The 20,356-nt window shown below is 39.9% G+C and overlaps 1 protein-coding gene across 1 annotated transcript; it reads left to right on the top strand.

The window, feature by feature from the left end:
* Window positions 1-7,997: 7,997 nt before the first annotated feature.
* LOC110938451 (ATP-dependent RNA helicase dbp5-like) lies at window positions 7,998-14,621 on the top strand. Its single transcript, XM_022180774.2, has 4 exons — window positions 7,998-8,082; window positions 9,011-9,080; window positions 9,153-9,455; window positions 13,141-14,621. Exons 2-4 carry the CDS (start codon window positions 9,018-9,020, stop codon window positions 13,285-13,287), a joined length of 513 nt encoding a protein of 170 aa, XP_022036466.1. The 5' UTR covers window positions 7,998-8,082; window positions 9,011-9,017; the 3' UTR covers window positions 13,288-14,621.
* Window positions 14,622-20,356: the final 5,735 nt, after the last annotated feature.

Here is a 20,356-nt window from a genome sequence, read left to right as displayed (position 1 = left end):
ATAAGTTAAAGGCTAAAGTTGATGTTCCCCGTGAGCAACATTACGAAAAGCGATCTGTTTCTTCAAAACAAGATCCCCGTCTTGTGAAAGAAAGGGAGAAGAAACAGAAACACAAGCAAATCAAGGTAATTGAAAAAGCTCTTAAAATCGATGTGGTTCAAAAACAAATTGTTTCAGTCAAACCAGATATTTCAAAATTTTCAAAAACTTCAAACAATCACGAAGTTAAAATTTCAAACAATCAAACTGGTAAAACTCAACAGACTTGGAAACCTAAATTGGTTACAAACTCAGTGGGAGCATCACCATTTCCAAATCATCGTGAAGTTGAAATAACTTTTGTCGATGAAAATGGAAGACCCAAGTCCACGAAGGCTTGGGTCCCCATCTCCAACTGATCATTTGAGTATATGTGCAGGGTGTTCCAGGAGGAACTATCAGTGGTCTCTGGATTGTTGATAGTGGGGCATCCAGGCACATGACCGGCGACATGAGAATTCTCTACGATGTCAAATCTATTAGAGGATGTTATGTTGCTTTTACTGGAGATAAAGGCGGATATGTTACTGGTGAAGGAATGGTATCCAACGGGGTTGTCAGTTTTGACAAGATCAACTTTGTGCAACAACTTGATCACAATCTTCTAAGTGTTTCTCAAATCTGTGATAAGAAGTTTTCTATGAACTTTGATGCTAATGGATGTTATGTGCTGAAGCCCGGTTTCAAGATCCCCAAAGACTGGATTCTCTTATCTGCACCAAGGATTAATGATTTGTATGTCCTTGATATGAGCCAAGCAATTAAAACGTATGCTCAAGTAACATGCTTTGTTTCTAAAGCCATAGAAAAGGAAACAATCTCTTGGCACAGGTGGAGGGGACACATTCACCTAAGGAAAATGAATCATCTGGTGAAGAATGAGTTAGTAACTGGTGTTCCCATCAAAAACTTTCATCTTCAAGACGTCTGTGTTTCGTGCCAGAAAGGAAAACAAAGTAATAAATCACACCCGGTAAAGAATATCAACACGGTTTCAGTGTCGCTTGAACGTTTGCACATGGATTTTTTCGGTCCTATCAAGCATAAGAGCATCAGTAATGACTAGTACTGCCTCGTGGTGACTGATGATTATTCCAGATTTTCTTGGGTGGCGTTTATGGCACACAAGAGTGAAACCTTCGAAATTATCAAAAACTTGATCACAACGATTGAGAATTTTTATACTTTGAAAGTAAGACGTATACGCAGCGATAATGGAACTGAATTTAAGAATCATGCTATGGAGGAGTTCTGTAGATCCAAAGGCATTCTTCATGAATTCAGTGCTAGATACACTCCTCAACAAAATGGCGTCACTGAGCGTAAGAATAGAACATTGATCGAAACTGCAAGGACTATGTTGGTAGAGTCACAGTTGCCATTTCATGCTGGAGTGAAGCTGTGGCCTCTACATGCTACACGATGAACCGAGTCCTTACAGTAAAAAGACACAACAAGACCTGCTTTGAGCTTCTTCACAAACGGAAACCAGATTTACAATTTCTTGAACCGGTTGGGGCTCCTTGCACTATGATCGATCCTGATGGTAAATTTAGGGCAAAAGCAATTGAGGGATACTTTCTTGGGTATGCCACCCCAACTTTAAGAGTTTTGGAATCTTGACACGAAAAGGATCGAGGAATGGTCTGAAGTCAGAGTACAGAGGCACACATTGCCGGTCACATGTTCGGGTCAGCCATGGATGTTTGAGTACGATGAGTTTTTCAATTCGATCAATATTGAAGAAGAAGTAGTAGATGTTGTGGCACATATGTTTTTTGAGAGTGACAACGCAACAGATTCACCATTGGTTCGTCCAATTATTGTCAACAATCAAGAATCATCATTAGTTAACAATAATGCTCTCGAGATTGAGGATTTTCATGATGTTGCTGAACTGAACGAATCTTCAGAGGATGATGAATTTCTCGATGAATACCAAGAAGCTCCTGCAACAGTTGTGCATGGTACTTCTGAGGCAACTACATCATCCTCTTCGCCAGTTCAGGGTATTGATTTGGTTGTTGATCTCAACTTCAACAATCTAGGTATAAATATTCCAGTTCCAGATAATCCAGAAACGAGAATTCATAATACCCATCCTCAACAAAACATCATTGGTAATGTTCACAGTGGCTTGCAGACGAGGAATCAGTTGAGAAACAACAACAATGCTGGCTTGTATGCAGCAATTAGAGAATCGGGTTTGTAGAATGATTGGTCCTTCACGTGTTATGTCTCACAAGAAGAACTAAGGTCTTGGAAAGAAGCGTTAAAGGATAATTCTTGGGTGGAAGCTATGCAGGAGGAACTGCAACAATTCCAGAAGCTAGGTGTCTGGAAACTGGTTGAGAAACATGAGAACTATAAGAAGATTGGCACTCGTTGGGTTTTCAAATGCAAGAAGGATGACCGTGGAGTAGTTGTCTGAAACAAGGCGAGATTAGTTGTTCAAGGTTTTCGTCAGATTGAAGGGATAGACTACAACGAAGTTTATGCACCGGTTGCACGTCTTGAAGCTATTCAGATCTTTCTAGCCTATGCTTCCTTCAAGGGATTCAAGGTTTACCAAATGGACGTGAAAAGTGCAATCTTACATGGTGTGGTTGCAGAAGAGGTGTATGTCGAACAACCTCTAGGTTTTGAAGATCCTATTCATCCTGATCAGGTTTGGTTGCTCAACAAAGCTCTCTACGGGTTACATCAAGCACTGAGAGCTTGGTATGCAACCTTATCTAACTATCTACTGGAGAATGGTTTTCGCCGGGGTCTTATCGATTGCATGCTTTTCATCAAAGAAAAGGATGGAGATCTTCTGTTGGTTCAGGTATACGTAGATGATATTATTTTTGGTTCAACTAACGATGTTTTGTGTAGGGACTTCGAGCTTGTTATGCAGGAGAAATTCGAAAAGAGCTTCTTTTTGGGCCTACAAGTTCAACAAACGGAGTCTGGGATATTCATCCATCAGACTAAATATGTCAGTGACATCTTGAGCCGATTCCAGATGTCCGAAGCGACGCCTATTGGTACCCCACTTTCGCAGAATCAGGGGATTACTTCGGACTTGAAGGGTGAGAGCGTTAACTCTTCATTTTATCGCGCAATGATCGGATCTATTATGTATCTCACACCCTCGAGGCCCAACATAATGTATCCTACGTGCCTGCTCGCCCGATATCAAGCCAACCCGAAGGCCTCACATATAGCAGCTGTAAAAAGGATTTTCCGCTATTTGAAGGGTTGCCCGGACACTGGTCTCTGGTACCCTAGGGATGATAGCTTTGACTTGATCGCGTTCAGTGATTCTGACTTTGGTGGCTGCAAAATGGACGGCAAATCCACAACAGCTGGAGGTCAGTTTTTAAGAAATTGCCTGGTCACATGGTAGTGCAAGAAGCAGACTTGTGTCGCTACATCAACCTGTGAAGCTGAATACATTGCTGCCTCAGGTTGTTGTTCCCAAGTTTTGTGGATCCAACAACAAATGCGAGACTATGGTTTTGAATTCCTATCTACTCCTATTTTCGTTGATAATTCTGCTGCCTTACAGATCACTAGAAATCCTGTGCAGCATTCAAAGACCAAACACATCGAGATCAAATGTCACTTCATACGTGATTGTTTTGATAAAAAGACTTATCGATGTTGTTAAGGTCCACACCGATGACCAACATGCCGACCTTTTTACCAAAGCTTTTGACAAATCACGATTTGACTATTTACTAATGGTAAACGGCATTAAGGTCAAGCCAGAGTAAAACCAACATCGGAAAATCATTTATAACAATATTTATTTGTGTTTTCTAATTTCTCGTACTTTTTGCATTTTAGGGGGAGTAAATTCAAAAATACCAAAACATTGAAAAATTTCAAAAATACAAAAACATCAAAAAATTTCAAAAACACAAAAACAATAGAAAAACAAAAATGAGTTTCCTAGTGAGCAAAAGAGAAAATGATAATACATCAGTGGTCTGTCGAAACCTTTTTGAACTTAAAATGAAAAACGATAAGCAGCTCTATATTCGATGTATCGGTAGGCTCACAATCATTTTAAAGTGTGCAGGGTGATATAAACCTAAATCGACTGAAGACTATGTGAGAACCACTCATTGGCATATGGTCTTGGTACCGAAATTTCATGGTTGTCTCTTTTACCGAAAACAACGGGGACACAAGTCTAGAACCTCCATGATACCATACATACGTGTATATATCATACAAACATGTATATAATACATGATGCATACGACCTAATAAGTGATAAACAATCATATGTCCCAATCAATAAGTGATAATATATCACAGCTTTTATGCGGGAGTCAAGTTCGTCTCTTTGTCGGTACTATGGTACTAACCTGTTCACGGACTTGCTCTTGTGCCCTGCATGCATCGAATATAAAGTTCCTCATTAATAAGTGATTTAATCGCATAGGGCTTGTATTCGTCCAAAATAAGTGAGTATCTTACATTATATACGTTGAAAACAGATGATAAATGGTATACTCACCAGTAAGATGAACTCTCGTGCATACCTTGATACAGGAATGTGTCATGTGTGGATGAACACCGGTCGATAAATATAAATCATACCTTAACGTATCCCCAAACTGCGAGTACATTTGATAAGTTGAGCTTAAGTGGACAACAATACCAATAATTGTTATAGGATGCTTATCTTAATATTAACCAATTGAACAACAAGATCATTTTGGCATGACCGTACACTAATATGATTCTCTTACCCTCGAAACTCATAAAAAGAATGTCTGTAAATATTTATTTACATTTCTCCTATTCTGCATCTTTGTATATATTTATTTACTGCTTTCCATCTTTACATTTGAAATATGCAAAAATACCAAAAGGATTTTAGGTGTGTTTTAATATAAACTTTATAAAAGCCAAAAAGATTTTATTTCTAATTTCTTTTTGATTCCCCAATGTTGGATCTCGAGTCTTTTCCACCTGAAACCTGTTCGAAACCTAAAACAGTTGCATCTCCATAAATGGTCAAAGATTAACAAGTTTTGAAAGTTAAAATCTAAATTGTTTAAATTTTTAAACTTTCAAACTGTTGTCGGTTGGTGTTTGATTGAGAGTTGGTCATATGTGTGTCGTTTGTTTATGTTGACTATATTCCAAGTGGTTGTTCTCATTACACGTTTAGCTTTCTTGTATGTGTAGATGCGACATTCGAACCAGCTAAAGATAAAGAGAACATGTTCAATAACAAGCTTCGGAATGAAGATACATCATGGATGCAATCAAAGGATCAAGATGATCGAGTTGCCGCTGACCACTCATCGACACCACAAGGATCTAAAATTTGAATATCAATGTCTCACGAGCAACGTTCAAGGGGGAGTTTGCTGATACACTCCCTGTCCGTGACACGTGAAGACTTTATAAAATCCGACAGTGTGAAGAACGAACCATCACGAGCCACGTCCAAGGGGGAGTTTGTTGATGCATATTATATGGACGCGACTCAGTTCAGTTCGTCTACGTTACGAAGTGAAGACCGAAGCACGATATCCTTCATTGTGACTCGGAAAGTATTCGACTTTGTACGTATTTGTTGTAGAACAATTGCGAATGTGCTTCTGCTAGTTGTTTGTAATCTGCATGTTGTCTACATATTGTTGTTTATTTGTGTCTGCAAGTTGTGCATATTTGTAGCATGTCTACGAAGAATCCTATTCACGAAGAACCTTCTTCATATGTGGTTCTTCGTTGGTTTAGTTATAGACGAAAGACATGCCCATGCAAAGACCATATCAGTCAACGAAGAACATACAGGATCCAACATCCACGAAGAACCCTTGTTTATTAAGAACCCATTTTAGTATACCCTCGAAGAACTTCAACTAAAGAATAACCAGACAAATGTAAGCCTCACGAAGAACCTGTACAGTGTTCACTCAAATGGTACATGCGAAGAACATTCTTTGTATCTGGTTGTTCACTGCTGATACTCCATGAAGAATCAATCATTCTTCGTGGACTTTGATCTTTTGTGGGCTTTGGATTAGGCCCAGCTGGTTCTTCGGTGGCATGTGGATAAGGTTTGTTATAAAAAGCAACTTGCAGCCAAAACAGATAAGGGAGAGCACACAGACAGAACACAAGTGAGAGTATTCAGAAAGTTTGAGATTTGTCTTGTAATCATTGTACTGTAACTGTTCTGAATGCAATAATAGTGAGCTTTAAAGTTGAATCTTGTTCTTGTGTGTGTTTTTCTTGTCTCGGTTTGCATACCCGTTTGGATTCCGTACAACCGGGTGTGTTCGGTAACAAGGATAAGGTTACTAGATCCTCCTCTAGGGACCTACATAGGGTATCGTATCCACGGGGAATTTGTGGTTAATGTAGCAGTCGTATCTAAGAACTAAGCTATCTAACTTGGGGGTTTGATGAATTTGATTGTAAAAACAAAAGAACTAATTAATAAAGGTGTAATCAATATGAGAAAAAGTAACCTCCACTTGGAATCCCAATTACCCGTTTAACATAAAAACCTGTTTACCGATTCAATACACCACATAGACATGGCATCGGAATTAATGAATTTGATTAGTTAATAAGGATAGTTTTTTAAGATTCACTATGCAACCTAATAACCTGTTTGATTGCATCAACTACCCACCGATTTACCAACCCGCTAACAACGCAAGAAAGTTGCCAATGCGCTTAATAAATAACAAGTAATTCAAACACAAGAAAAGTTTACCAATAATCCAACACAAGTGGTCAAGCTGTACCAGTTACACGAATCCGTAAACAAAGTTCAATGCAAAACAAAGCAAAAGTTTATCCGGGTAGAAGTCACGAGAGGCTTACCCGCGCATCGAAGTCATCACAGCTTCAGTAATCGTTAGGAATTGATTGGACATGAAGGAATCACTTAAAAGATGGAAGATTGGTGAGAAAATCGCCCAAAACTGCTCTGGTATCGTTCTTGACGGCTGGGAATTGAATGGGGAATGTTCTCATGCAAAAATAGGTTAAAAACTAAAATTCCGCCGTCTCAGGTCGTTGTGCCACACGCCAGAACCGCCCTACTCCCTCGTGTGGCGCGAGGGAGTCAGTTTTGACTTTTGTTGAAAGTGGGTCTGTCATGCCACGTGCCAGGACACTATTGTTCCCTCGCGTGGCGCGAGGGAGCATGTTTTCCAGCACAACCACTTTCTTGCTCCGTATTGCCTTGTCGAACCCATTTTCCAGCTTGTGTAATCTTTGTATCTCGTTTACGCCTCGTTAAGCCTGGAACGTATGATAAGCACTCATATCAATACGAATAAACACAATTACACACTTAAAACCGACACAAAACTATACAAAATATGACGTGTTTGCACCCACACATCAGTCACAACTTGATACCATTATGTTTTTATCCATCTATCTCTGTAATTTTTCAAGTCGAGTCGGGTAAAATAAAAACATAGTAAAAATATGTCTATCCTTGTGAAACATACTATAAAAACAAAATACTAGTATATAAGTCGTTGGAAAGAAATACTCTTCATGTATTGGTTATACAAATCTATCAGATTTCACATGTATATTTATGAAAATATGTTGTTATCCTCGGTTAGGGAGTCAAAATTTTAAGAAGAGTCATAAAATTTACAAAGTAACAATAAACTCTTATTACTTTCATTTTTCTTTATTATTATATTGTTTCGTATTAATACAAAACTCAACTCATATAGAATATATTTTATTCGTTTATTAGAAATGAAGAGTACATGTATTTGAAAATAGTATCATTACGAAATATAAAATTAATAAATTCACAAAATTTAATAAAATATGTATTTAGTGTTATTAGGAGCCCTACATAGGTCATTCTTCTTGTAAGACCTAAGGTCAAACCGGTCATTTTAGTGTCAAAAGTTCTTTTGTCTCTTTTGCACTGCATTTTATTTGAGTAACCCTGGCAACTTTCAGCTCATATTTCTGAATCATCTGCACATTTCCGTTTTGGTGGTTCGTCTTCACGCATACGCCGCCTCACACCGCTGCTCCGGCGAGGTAATCTCTACTTTCATTACATTATGAGAAGGCATTAACCGTATCTCTTTTTGAATCGCATTTTTAGTGTACACAAAATCATGCATATATGTAGTCCACCCGTATCTCTTTTTGAATCGCATTTCTTTTGGTAACCGCCTCCATTAGTCTTTTGGTGGTAGGTAGTATAATAGTCTACCCATATTTGTTTTGGTGATTGTAAATTGAAGAGGGTAAGTCGAGTCGAAGGGTTTGATACATAAACTTTTATTTTATTATTTAAGCACACTTATATTTTACTTCTTCCATATATGGTGATTTAGTATAGATATAAATTGAATCGGTGGCTTTATAATAACTACATAAATAAGAAACTGGGATGGTTTATGCTCAGCTGGTCTTGAAGATGTATAACGATAATATCTGCTCAAATATCTTAGTGGTTGAAAGGTTATGTAATTGTATTTATTACCATCGTAATTTTAGAATGTCTCTTTGTTAATAAATCCATGGGATTCTAAACTTCCTTTTGGGATGAACATGATTATTACTGTATAATATAGTACAAGTTTGAGCCCCTTTTAACCCATTAAAATAATTAGTCATGGGTCGTAAAAGTCTATGTCGTCGGATACTAACGAACATCGATTTGAACCATCCTTCAAGTTAAAAAATAGTTATGCGAATTATGGTTCGTTCCATTCTTTCTGGCGTCTAAAGCTTTTACAACTTAGAATCCCATTGTAACTTAAATGAAAAAATATAAACCGGCTCTGGATGGGTGAGTGGTGTTCATAAAACTAAACTTATTTGACCTATTCGCTCATGGTCCAGTTTCGTTGCAAATATGACCTGGAGCCGGATCTGGAACCCGTGATCATAAAGCATATACATACATATATATATATATATATATTGAGTTTTGTTTTTTGTTTTCTAATTTATGCAGGGTAATCATGGCGACAGTTTATTCTCTTAGTCAATTCTTGCTTCAAGATAACGACCCTGAAATGATATCGGTACATGAGATTTTTAGTTGATACTTATCTTTAGTCTATTTTTCACTTTCTAACACAGTTATTTTATTTCAGGTTACAACCACGGGGGAAAAAGTCAACCCCGTTTTTAGGTTTCAAGACATAATACAGCCAGAACTAAATCTGAACCTTTTGAAAGGGTTGCAACAACATCTTGGTCTTAAAAGACCTACACGGCTCCAGTCTATCTTCCTGGGATTAGCATGTGAGCCATTGTTTCACCCTCTGATCGTTCAGTGTCCGCCTACTTCCGAGAAGATCAGGTGCTACGCCTTCACCCTTCTACTTCACATCAAGACTAGTGTGAAACAACCACAAGCATTGTGTATTGTCCCAAGTAAGGAGGATGGTGAAGAGGTAGAAATCTAAATCCTTAACTTTTTTTAAAGCCTTTTATATTAAGAAATTAATAGAATATTTGTATATTGGTAAATAATTGTAATTGATTTGTTTATGATCTCCTATATATTAGGAGACTTACTGATTGTATATATAGGGACACGTAAAGGAATGAGAAAAGCATCTTGAATAATTCTTATATGGTATCAGCCATATAACCGATCCTAAACCCTAATATTCTCTTCGCCGCCCTCCTCTGCCGATTGCTCCTCCCTTCTGTTTCGTCTCCTTCATCTTCTACCTCATGGACACTTCTCTTCACCCAGCCCTCACGGTCACATATATCAAAACTCATGTCCCGATCGTTCTGGAAAAGGACTCAACACACTACTCCATGTGGTCGGCTCTCTTTCAAGTGCACTGCCGGATTTATGATGTGCACGATCATCTTGCTCAACGTCCGTCTGCTGCTAAATCGTCATCCTCGGACTCGGAAAAATCGGCTGATAACTCTAAAGAAGACGCCGACTGGTCCGAATTGATGCAATCATCCTCCAGTGGATCTATGCCACTATTTCTCAATAACTGCTGCACATCATTCTCAAACCGGGTCAGTCCGCATACGAAGCCTGGACGTTGGTAAAGAACGAGTTCTCTGACAACAAGACTACCCGTGCGATATTTCTCGATCAAGAGTTTGCCAATCTCAGCCTCGATAACTTCCAGTCGATGTCGGAATATTGTCAGCATGCCAAACATCTTGCCGATCAACTCAACAGTGTAGGTGCTCCCGTCGATGATCATACGCTTGTGATAAAGGTGTTAACCGGTCTTACCGAGCAATATGATGGTATTTCCACTGTCTTGCAGAATAAAACTCCATTGCCCTCCTTCAACGAGGTCCGGTCTCGCTTAACCTTTGAAGAAACCAAGAAGAACCGTTATGTAACTCGGGCTTCTCAATCGGCAGCCACTGCGTTATCGGCCACTGGCCAACAATCCATCCCTTACCACAGCCGACTACCCTACCTTCTCATCTGACCGTGGTCGTGGTCGTGGTAGACGCGGCCGTGGTCGGGGGCGTAATAATGGCAGTCGTGGACGTTCATCCTACAATCAACATAATCACCCATACATTGTGTTTCCTTCCAATTGGACAGCAAGTCAGTGGGCTGGTCTTTTGAACGGCCAAGCCCAAAACTGGAACAACCAACAAGCCCAACCCCCCTGTCCATATCTCTCTCGGCCCAACAACAATTCTTCCCAAGGCATTTTGGGCCCGCGTTCGGATCAGGCACATCACATCGGTTACACTCCCACAGACATCGAGCAGGCACTTTACACCATGTCGCTGAATCCTCCGGATCACGGGTTGATGGACACTGGAGCAACGTCACACTCGGCCAACCAGCAATGTATATATTCCCCGTCTAATTTTAATTCGTGCACTAATAAAAATATCATTGTTGGTAATGACATGACTATCCCTGTTTTGGCTCAAGGCAACCAAACTCTACCACCCCCCTTTCCACCACTTAAACTCAATAACGTCCTATTTGCACCCAATATTATCAAAAACCTAATTTCAGTTCGTCGCCTTACAACTGATAATTTAGTTTCTGTTGAGTTTGACCCATTTGGTTTTCTTGTGAAGGATCTCAAAACACGGGCTCTTATCCTACGATGCAATAGCACAGGCGATCTCTACCCTCTCACTCAGCCTCTACCGCTTCACCTCAACCAACACAAGGCCTTTACTACCATCTCTCAAGATCGCTGGCATCAAAGACTGGGTCATCCTGGCAACAATTTATTGCAATCGTTAAAATTGTCGTCTTTTATTGATTATGGCAAACTTAATAAGACTCTTTGTCAATCTTGCGTTTTTGGTGAAAGTCTTAGATTACCGTTTTACGATTCCATTAATTGTACTCGTTTGCCCTTTGACATCATACATAGCGACCTTTGGACATCACCCATACTTAGTACGGGTGGACACAAATATTACATCCTTTTCTTGGATGACCTCACCAATTTTTTATGGACTTTTCCACTAACACATAAATCCCAAGTTTTCAACATTTTTACACAACTTCACAACCTTGTCTCTACACAATTTGAACGAAAAATTAAACAATTTCAGTGTGACAACGGAAAAGAATATGCCAACAAAAAGTTCCACACGTTTTATCACCACAATGGTATGCAATTCCGTTTTTCATGTCCCTACACATCATCTCAAAATGGAAAAGCCGAACGAAAAATCCGCACCATAAATAATATGCTACGTACCCTTTTAGCCCAAGCTTCCTTACCAACCAATTTTTGGCATCATGCTCTTGAAACCGCAACGTACTTACTCAATATTCTACCAAGCAAAAATCACAATTTTCGGTCACCTACCTCACTTCTTTACAATGTCACACCCGAATATGATCATTTACGCGTTTTCGGGTGCCTTTGTTATCCCATTACTCCCTCTACTAATATCCACAAACTTAATTATCGATAGTGTGTATTTCTTGGATACCCACCGAACCATCGAGGGTATAAATGTCTCGATCTCTCCACTCATCAAATCGTTGTTTCTCGTCACGTCCACTTTGAAGAAACAATCTTTCCTTACACCATCCAGTCGCCTACCAAGCCTCCCTCTTATGACTTTCTCAACCCTACCATACACCCACTAGTTTGGGAACATCTTGCATCCCAAAAACACCCTCCTGCCAATCACGATGCCATAACTGACCCACCTACTCCTTCCCCTCAAACCACCCACCACGGCCCAATACCCTCCTCATCTAACATCGGCCCTGTTCCTTTACCACCCAACATTGACCCAATTCCCTTACCACCTAATACCGTTCCCTCACAGCCCAATATCGTTCCCTTACAGCCCATGTCCCCTTCAACCGGCCCACACCATACATCCCAGCCCATACCCATGTCCCCTTCAACCGGCCCATCTACAACCTCCTCACCAGACCCACACCATACATCCCAGCCCATACTCACAACTCCGTTCCACATAATTCTTATAGAAATGAATTATTGATCTTCGTCCTGTATTTATGTGTCCTCTAAGCAAGTTTCGATTATAAACAACTAAGCAAGTTTCATTAGATTCGTTGTAAGTTTTGTAAAACTAAAAAGGTGCAAACAACTTTTTTAGCTGGAGCTTCCATTTGGTTTTACGAGGGAACTTGTTGAATAAAGAAAAAAACACTTTTAATATATATATATATATTTCTCTTATATACTGTTGGACTTAACCTCGTTGGGCCGGGATGTTTATTGGGCTTACAAGTTAGCTTGGGAGATAAAGCAATCCAGCAACAATTATGAACTGTTGATATTCTAAGTTTAAGCTTTCAGTTTTTAATTAATAGAAATAGAAATTAGTTAGGATTTGGTTTTGAGTCGGTCAAAAGAATTAGAGTTTGAGTCAAAATAGGTAGGCTTGTTTTGCAAGAAAGGAGTCTATATATATAGATGGTGATTTACGTTTATAATTAGTAATTTGAGTTAATAAAAAACAGAAAAGAGTCTTGGGATTTCGTCCCCCACAAATCACCGTGTTCAACGTTTTCTTTGTTTTATCAATTGTTCGGCAACATATACTAGGCTAAGTGGTCTACTATACTAGGTCTGTCTTCAGTAAAGAAATACAATCTTTTAATATATGTTTAGTCTTATCTTTCAGGTTTTAAAAGCAGTCCAAGAAATGGGCATTTTCATGGATATTTCGGGAGTGGTGACTGACAACAAGGTAAAAGGAGATGAAATCACTTCTCAAGTGGTAATAGGAACACCGGCAGTTGTTGTGAATCTTTTTTTTTTGAAAGGCTAACTTCATTAACAACGCCGAACCCGCAAACCGGGACGGACAAACAAAAACAGGCTTACATATTTACAAATTTACACCAATCTCCCCACTCAAAACTACCTTTCTTCACCCTATGTTTAAACCAAAAGAAGCTAACAACCATAACCTCGCTAAACACTTCTTCAATACTACTACTTTTGCCGTTAAACCTCGAGTTATTTCTAGCCTTCCAAAGAACCCAACACGCGGAGAGAACGATACCATGGATAGCATTCCGCTCCACCGACCTTCTATCTCCGAACTTATGAATATCGACCAGGTCTCTGAAAGAAAAAATAAAAAACTTCGGGATCCTGCACCAAAAACTGATTTTCTCCCACAAACCCAAAGCTAGAGGACAAACCGTAAAAATATGTGTCACCGAATCCAAACCTTCATTGCAGAAATAACACCCATCATCAATCAGGACCATACCTCTTTTTTCAAGCGACTCCACCCCTGATGCGTTCAAAAAGACTGGCTACTAAAGCCCTCCAAGTCATTGTATTTGATGATTGTATATGGAGACTTAGGATATCTGAGCTTATGAAGCTTATTAAGAAAAACACACAAGAGTTTTTTCAGATCCTCATTTTCACATCATCTGTGAACGAGGAAGTCAATAAGAAGTGCAACGAAATATTGGACTGCAAGGCTCGCAACCGGTTGTATGTAAACGAGACCGAATTTGCTATTGACCATTCCAAGCACATGAAAATCACGTTGCCAGCCACTTCTTTAAAAAGTAACTATATTGTCAAAGTGTTGGACTTTTTTACTTGTAAAGATTGGGGTCAAATCATAGTTTTTGTCAAGGACACTCAGACCATGTGTAGTGGTAAGTTGGTATAATGCCCCCACCATGGGGCATTATCCGACACGTGGCATATTAGTCAGCAAGGGGGCATTATAGCAAAAATGGTGTAGTGGGTATAATGCCCCATAATGCCCCATTCGAAAGATGGGGGGTCGAAAGATGGGGGGTCGAAAGATGGCAACGGTCGAAAGATGGGGGGTCGAAAGATGTCAACGGTCGAAAGATGGTGAAAACCAAGTTAATCTCTTAACACCATGTTAGTTAGTTTAGATAGATAGTATTAGTTTATTATTAAAGTAGCGGTTACAAGGCGGTTACTAAATTGAGGGATCAAAGTTGACAACATGGAACTTCATAACTACCCTCACTAATCGAAGAGGTGTGTCCCTCACACACACCCTTACGGAACCGACTCCAAGGAAAGGATCAAGAGACACGATGGTTCGGATTGAATGGCTGGAAATCAACATACCCTTTCAAGATCAATCTCAACCACACAATCCAAGAGACATACCCTTTTACGAAGAGTTGTGTCTATTCATTCGTGCCTCTTAGAAACTATAAATAGAGATAGTTAGTTTCATTTGTAATTGTTCATTACTCTCGAAATCATTGTATATACTCTTATTCGATTGTTATAAAGTTGTTATTATTCAAGTTATTCACGCTCATTAGAGATCAAGATCCAAGTTCGGGCCAACAAAGTGGTATCAGAGCATCAGGCTCTAGGCGTGGGAATCGCAAGGCATCGCAGGGAATTCGCGATCAGGTTTCAGTTTCGTTTAAATTCGCAAAGTTTCAATTTCAGAATTTATTTTCGGTTCTAGGAAGTCGGTTGAACCGAACGGTTAGGAATCTAGGGTTCGTTTGTTTTTGATTCCGGGGTTATAGTGCGAATTAGTTTGATTTGGTTGTTTTGGTTATTACACGATTCGGGGAATCGGGGTTGTTAAGATATATTTGTTGATGCAGATTTTGTGTCCGATGCTTGTCGAATAGATTAGTTTTATTTATGCTGAATTTGTAATAGTTAGTGAAACGGTCTATCGAACATGTATAGACCCGCTCGTTTGAAGTGGTCAAACGAGAGGGTTATTCGGTTGACCGTGTGTGTTTGCTAGACAAGTTATGGTTGCTTATGTTGGTGTCGAAGGATAGGGCATCGAAGGATTGTTGATATCCTTCGATGAGCTCGAAAGATATCCATCGAAGGTTGAAGATGGACCTCGAAGGATATGGTATCCTTCGAGGCATGTGTGTATCTTTCGAAAGCTGGATGGTCGACAGATGATCTATCGACCAGTCAGTGTTATCCTTCGACCATGGAACCTGTGTTTGGTATAAATTCCAACACCTTGTCTTGTAAAACATAAGAGTGAGAGCACAAGTGTGTGCTAGAGAGTGTGAGGAGGTCTGGGACCTCACCGGGAGAAATCACCACTTGGTTTCTCCCCGGATGTATACTTCTTTGGTATTAGTTCGGTTGTCATGTAACCGGGCCGACTTGTAATGTTTACTACCGGATTAATACAAAGTTTGTTTGTTTATCATCTCTCTTATCTCTTCCATCTTTGAACATGAACATGAAAATCACGGTTTCGGTCCCGAAACCTGGACCTACAATTGGTATCAGAGCCATGGTGCCCGATTTAGTAAAACTAACCGTTTACTAAGTCACATGTGCTCTAGATCTGTGATTTTTGTGGGTTTTTGTTCAAGATGTAAAAAAAAAAAAGGTGAAAATGAGAAAAACCCAGATCTGGACCCGGATATCCAGATCTGTGCTAAACCGGGTGTTGGGTTTTATGTTTTTCTCCTAAATCTTCAAGTTTCCATCATCAAAAACTGTATACAAAGTGTTTTCGTCAGATCTGCAGATGAACAGTCCTCCGTGTTCTTGATGTTCTTGACAGCTTCAAATTTCGAAAGATGTTGTTTGTCCATCGAAAGATTGATCAGTTTTCGAAGGATGAAACAAAATTCAAATTTCAATTTTCATGCTTCGAAATTTGCGAAAGTTGGTCACCTACCACATCAACTTTTCACCAACCTGTCGTACTTTCTGTCCTTGTGTCAGAACCATCGAAAGATAACTTTCGATCTCGAAAGATCATCCTTCGATCAAGGAGATTCGAAAGATGAACAGGAGTGCTCGAAAGATCATCAGTTCTTCGAAGGATCAAAAAGACTTCGAAGGATCAACTCTGAAGTGTACGAAGGATCAGCCATGTCCAACTTCGAAAGGTGTTCGAAAGATCTGTGACATGTGCCCGAAAGATGCTCGAAAGATATGTGACATGCGCTCGAAAGACTTACGAAAGATCATCTTTCGAAGCTGTCTTGGTGTTTATCTTTCGTTTGATGCAGATGTTTCGAAGGATCCAGATGTTGTGGAATTTTATGAGCTCAGACAGTGTGTTGGGGTTAATCATTTAATTCACTTGGAGTCGGGTCGGGTGTTCGCAAGGATTATTCAAACCGGGCTTCAAAGTTTCAACATCAAAATTCGTACGGGCTTTGGGAACACGCGGGGTGATGCAGCATGATGAACACAAGAGATGATGAAAACTTGATGTTTGAAAAATTGTGGGGTAGTCACGGTTACCAATGCAATGGCAAAAATGGTAACGTGACTATTATGGGCCAAACACAACAGTTCCGCTTGGTGGAGGGAATTGGTGAATATTTGACGACAGTTTCTTTGAAGTGGAAAGAATCTGTTAAGGTTTAGAGATTTTGCCAAAGAAATGGGGGGATAAAATTTTTTTCATTTGTTGAATTTCTTCGGTAAAATTCTAAACGCAATCACAGGTGGTAGAGTTTGTGATCTTCTGGTGTTACAAACGGTTCTGCGTGGAATGTTTTGCACAGACGCTTGAAGATCAAGACTTGATGCAGTTGTTTAAGAATGGAACCTTTATCATATGCCGGTTGGAGTATTGGAAGATCAGCGGAAGATCGGTCAATTGATCCTTTTGAGGAAATTGCACAACACTCAACACGGATACGCGTACTTTGAGGGGGAAATCTTATACAATGAGCATCAGGATACTACTTACCTGGATCATCGGTCAAGGGGGAATTTGTTTACACAGAAGATGATTACTTGACTGAAGATCGATGATTGCAATTGCATTTTCAGCATTCGACAGCAACGGACAAGGGGGAATTTGTTGATGCAGATTTTGTGTCCGATGCTTGTCGAATAGATTAGTTTTATTTATGCTGAATTTGTAATAGTTAGTGAAACGGTCTATCGAACATGTATAGACCCGCTCGTTTGAAGTGGTCAAACGAGAGGGTTATTCGGTTGACCGTGTGTGTTTGCTAGACAAGTTATGGTTGCTTATGTTGGTGTCGAAGGATAGGGCATCGAAGGATTGTTGATATCCTTCGATGAGCTCGAAAGATATCCATCGAAGGTTGAAGATGGACCTCGAAGGATATGGTATCCTTCGAGGCATGTGTGTATCTTTCGAAAGCTGGATGGTCGACAGATGATCTATCGACCAGTCAGTGTTATCCTTCGACCATGGAACCTGTGTTTGGTATAAATTCCAACACCTTGTCTTGTAAAACATAAGAGTGAGAGCACAAGTGTGTGCTAGAGAGTGTGAGGAGGTCTGGGACCTCACCGGGAGAAATCACCACTTGGTTTCTCCCCGGATGTATACTTCTTTGGTATTAGTTCGGTTGTCATGTAACCAGGCCGACTTGTAATGTTTACTACCGGATTAATACAAAGTTTGTTTGTTTATCATCTCTCTTATCTCTTCCATCTTTGAACATGAACATGAAAATCACGGTTTCGGTCCCGAAACCTGGACCTACAATATTGAAACCAAAAGGAAAGTTTAGTAAAAGTGAAGATTATTCGGAAAGAAGATATGTCAGGAACATCCGGGCAAAATCAGATAAATGGAAATTCTCTTTCCCAGTTTCAGTGTCCGATACTGAAACCAACAAACTATACGGTTTGGGCTATTCGTATCAAGACGATTCTTGAAGCGAATGGTTTGTGGGAAACGATTGAACCGGCAGAAAATGCAACGGTAGACACCAAGAAAGATAAGTCTGCCATTGCATATCTGTTTCAAGCAATACCAGAGGATGTTGTATTGCAAGTTGCAAGTTGTAAGACTGCAAAGGAAATTTGGGAAAATCTAAGGATTAGACACGTTGGCGTAGATCGGGTACAAAAGGCGCGTATGCACACGCTAATGTCAGAATTTGAGATGTTGCAAATGAAGGATGACGACACTATTGATTCATTCACCGCAAAGATCAATAGTATCGTTACCCGAGCAACAGAAGTAGGATCGACTATGAGTCAACCGACTCTAGTACGCAAACTCCTAAATGGCGTACCGGATAGGTTTACTCAAATCGTTGCCTCTATGGAACAATACTCCGATATAGAAACCATGACGCTACAAGAAGCAATCGGAAGATTAAAGACGTATGAAGAACGTCTCAAGTTAAAGAAAGGAAGTCAAGGAGAAAGCCAAGATAGGCTTATGTTTACACATCAGGATAACAACAGAGGAAGGCAATTTGGAAACCGCGGTCGTGGTAGGTTTAACCAGACGCGTGGAAATTGGCGAAACAACGGAAATAGGCAAAGTCCCAGAAACGAAGGATCTACATCAAGGCCCAGAAATGGAAATTCAAGAAACTGGAGGAAGTTTGCAAGAACCGACTTAAGTAAGATCCAATGTTTTAAGTGTCAGAAGTTTGGACACTACAAGAAGGATTGTTCAGAGAAAGACGATGTGCAAGAGCATTCAAACCTCGTCGAGGAAGACGAAGCACCCGTATTGTTAATGACAATACAAGAAGAAAATGTTCAAGAAAGGGCTCTGCTAAACGAGGAACAGATAAAACCGACAAGTTATGCCTCAGGAGATGAAAATTTATGGTACTTAGACAACGGTGCAAGCAACCACATGACAGGAGTGCGAAGTCACTTCAAGGAGTTAGATGAAACGGTGACAGGGCAAGTACGTTTTGGTGATGGGTCACACGTAGAAATTAAAGGCAAAGGTTCAATACTACTGGAATGTATGAATCAAGAACAAAAGATTGTTTCACAAGTGTACTACATTACAAGTCTGAAGACCAATATATTGAGCCTTGGACAACTTACAGAAATTGGTTGCAAAGTGGTTATGGACGGAGATTTACTTACTATCCGAGATCGAAACAGAAAGCTGCTAATGCGAGTCAACAGATTGAAGAACAGGCTGTACAAAGTCAAATTAAAGACAGGAAAACCAATCTGCTTACTATCAAAGACGGAAGACATAGCATGGTTATGGCACGCGAGGTTAGGCCATTTACACTTCGACGCTATTAAAGAAATGACTCGTAAGAACTTGGTACATGGAGTTCCCCAAATAAGTCATGCTAGTCAAGTCTGTGACGCATGCTTATTAGGAAAGCATAGTAGGGCACCATTTCCAAATCAGGCAAAGTTCAGATCCTTAAAACCTCTGGACTTAGTCTATGGAGATTTGTGTGGTCCTATAACTCCACCAACACATGCTGGGAAGAAGTATATATTCTTACTTGTAGACGACTGTACTCGCTACATGTGGGCATATTTACTAACTTCCAAGGATCAAGCATTCGAAACATTCAAGGAGTTCAAAGAAAAGGTGGAAAAGGAAGCGCAGACCAAGTTAAAAATGCTAAGGACGGATAGAGGAGGTGAATTCACATCGGCTGAATTCAACAAGTATTGCAAAACAAATGGCATAGCAAGACAGCTTACAGCACCATACTCCCCACAGCAAAATGGAGTAGTAGAAAGGCGAAACAGGACGATGTTATCCACTACTCGCAGTATGTTAAAGGCAATGAACATGCCACAGAACTTTTGGGGTGAAGCAGTACGACACGCGATATACGTACTAAACAGGGTTCCGACAAAAGCCCTGGTGAATAAGACACCATTTGAAGCACTGAAAGGAAGGAAGCCAAATCTAGAACATTTGAAAGTCTTTGGCTGCACTGCTTACGCTAAGGTACTACCACTTCAACAAAAGAAGTTAGATGATAGAAGCGCACCTATGGTTTATCTTGGAATAGAAGAAGGATCAAAGGCGTATAGATTATATGATCCAGCAAAGAACAAGATATGTGTCAGCAGAGATGTAAAGTTCATGGAGGGTCAACCATGGAACTGGGATAGTTATATGGAAACGGTAGATTCAGGGAATCCCGAATGGACGAACT

This window comes from Helianthus annuus, chromosome 5 (genome assembly GCF_002127325.2).
Source record: "Helianthus annuus cultivar XRQ/B chromosome 5, HanXRQr2.0-SUNRISE, whole genome shotgun sequence".
NCBI classification, from domain to species: Eukaryota; Viridiplantae; Streptophyta; class Magnoliopsida; order Asterales; family Asteraceae; genus Helianthus; species Helianthus annuus.
Note: the sequence above shows the minus strand (reverse complement) of the source record. Positions and strands in the feature narration are given on the sequence as shown.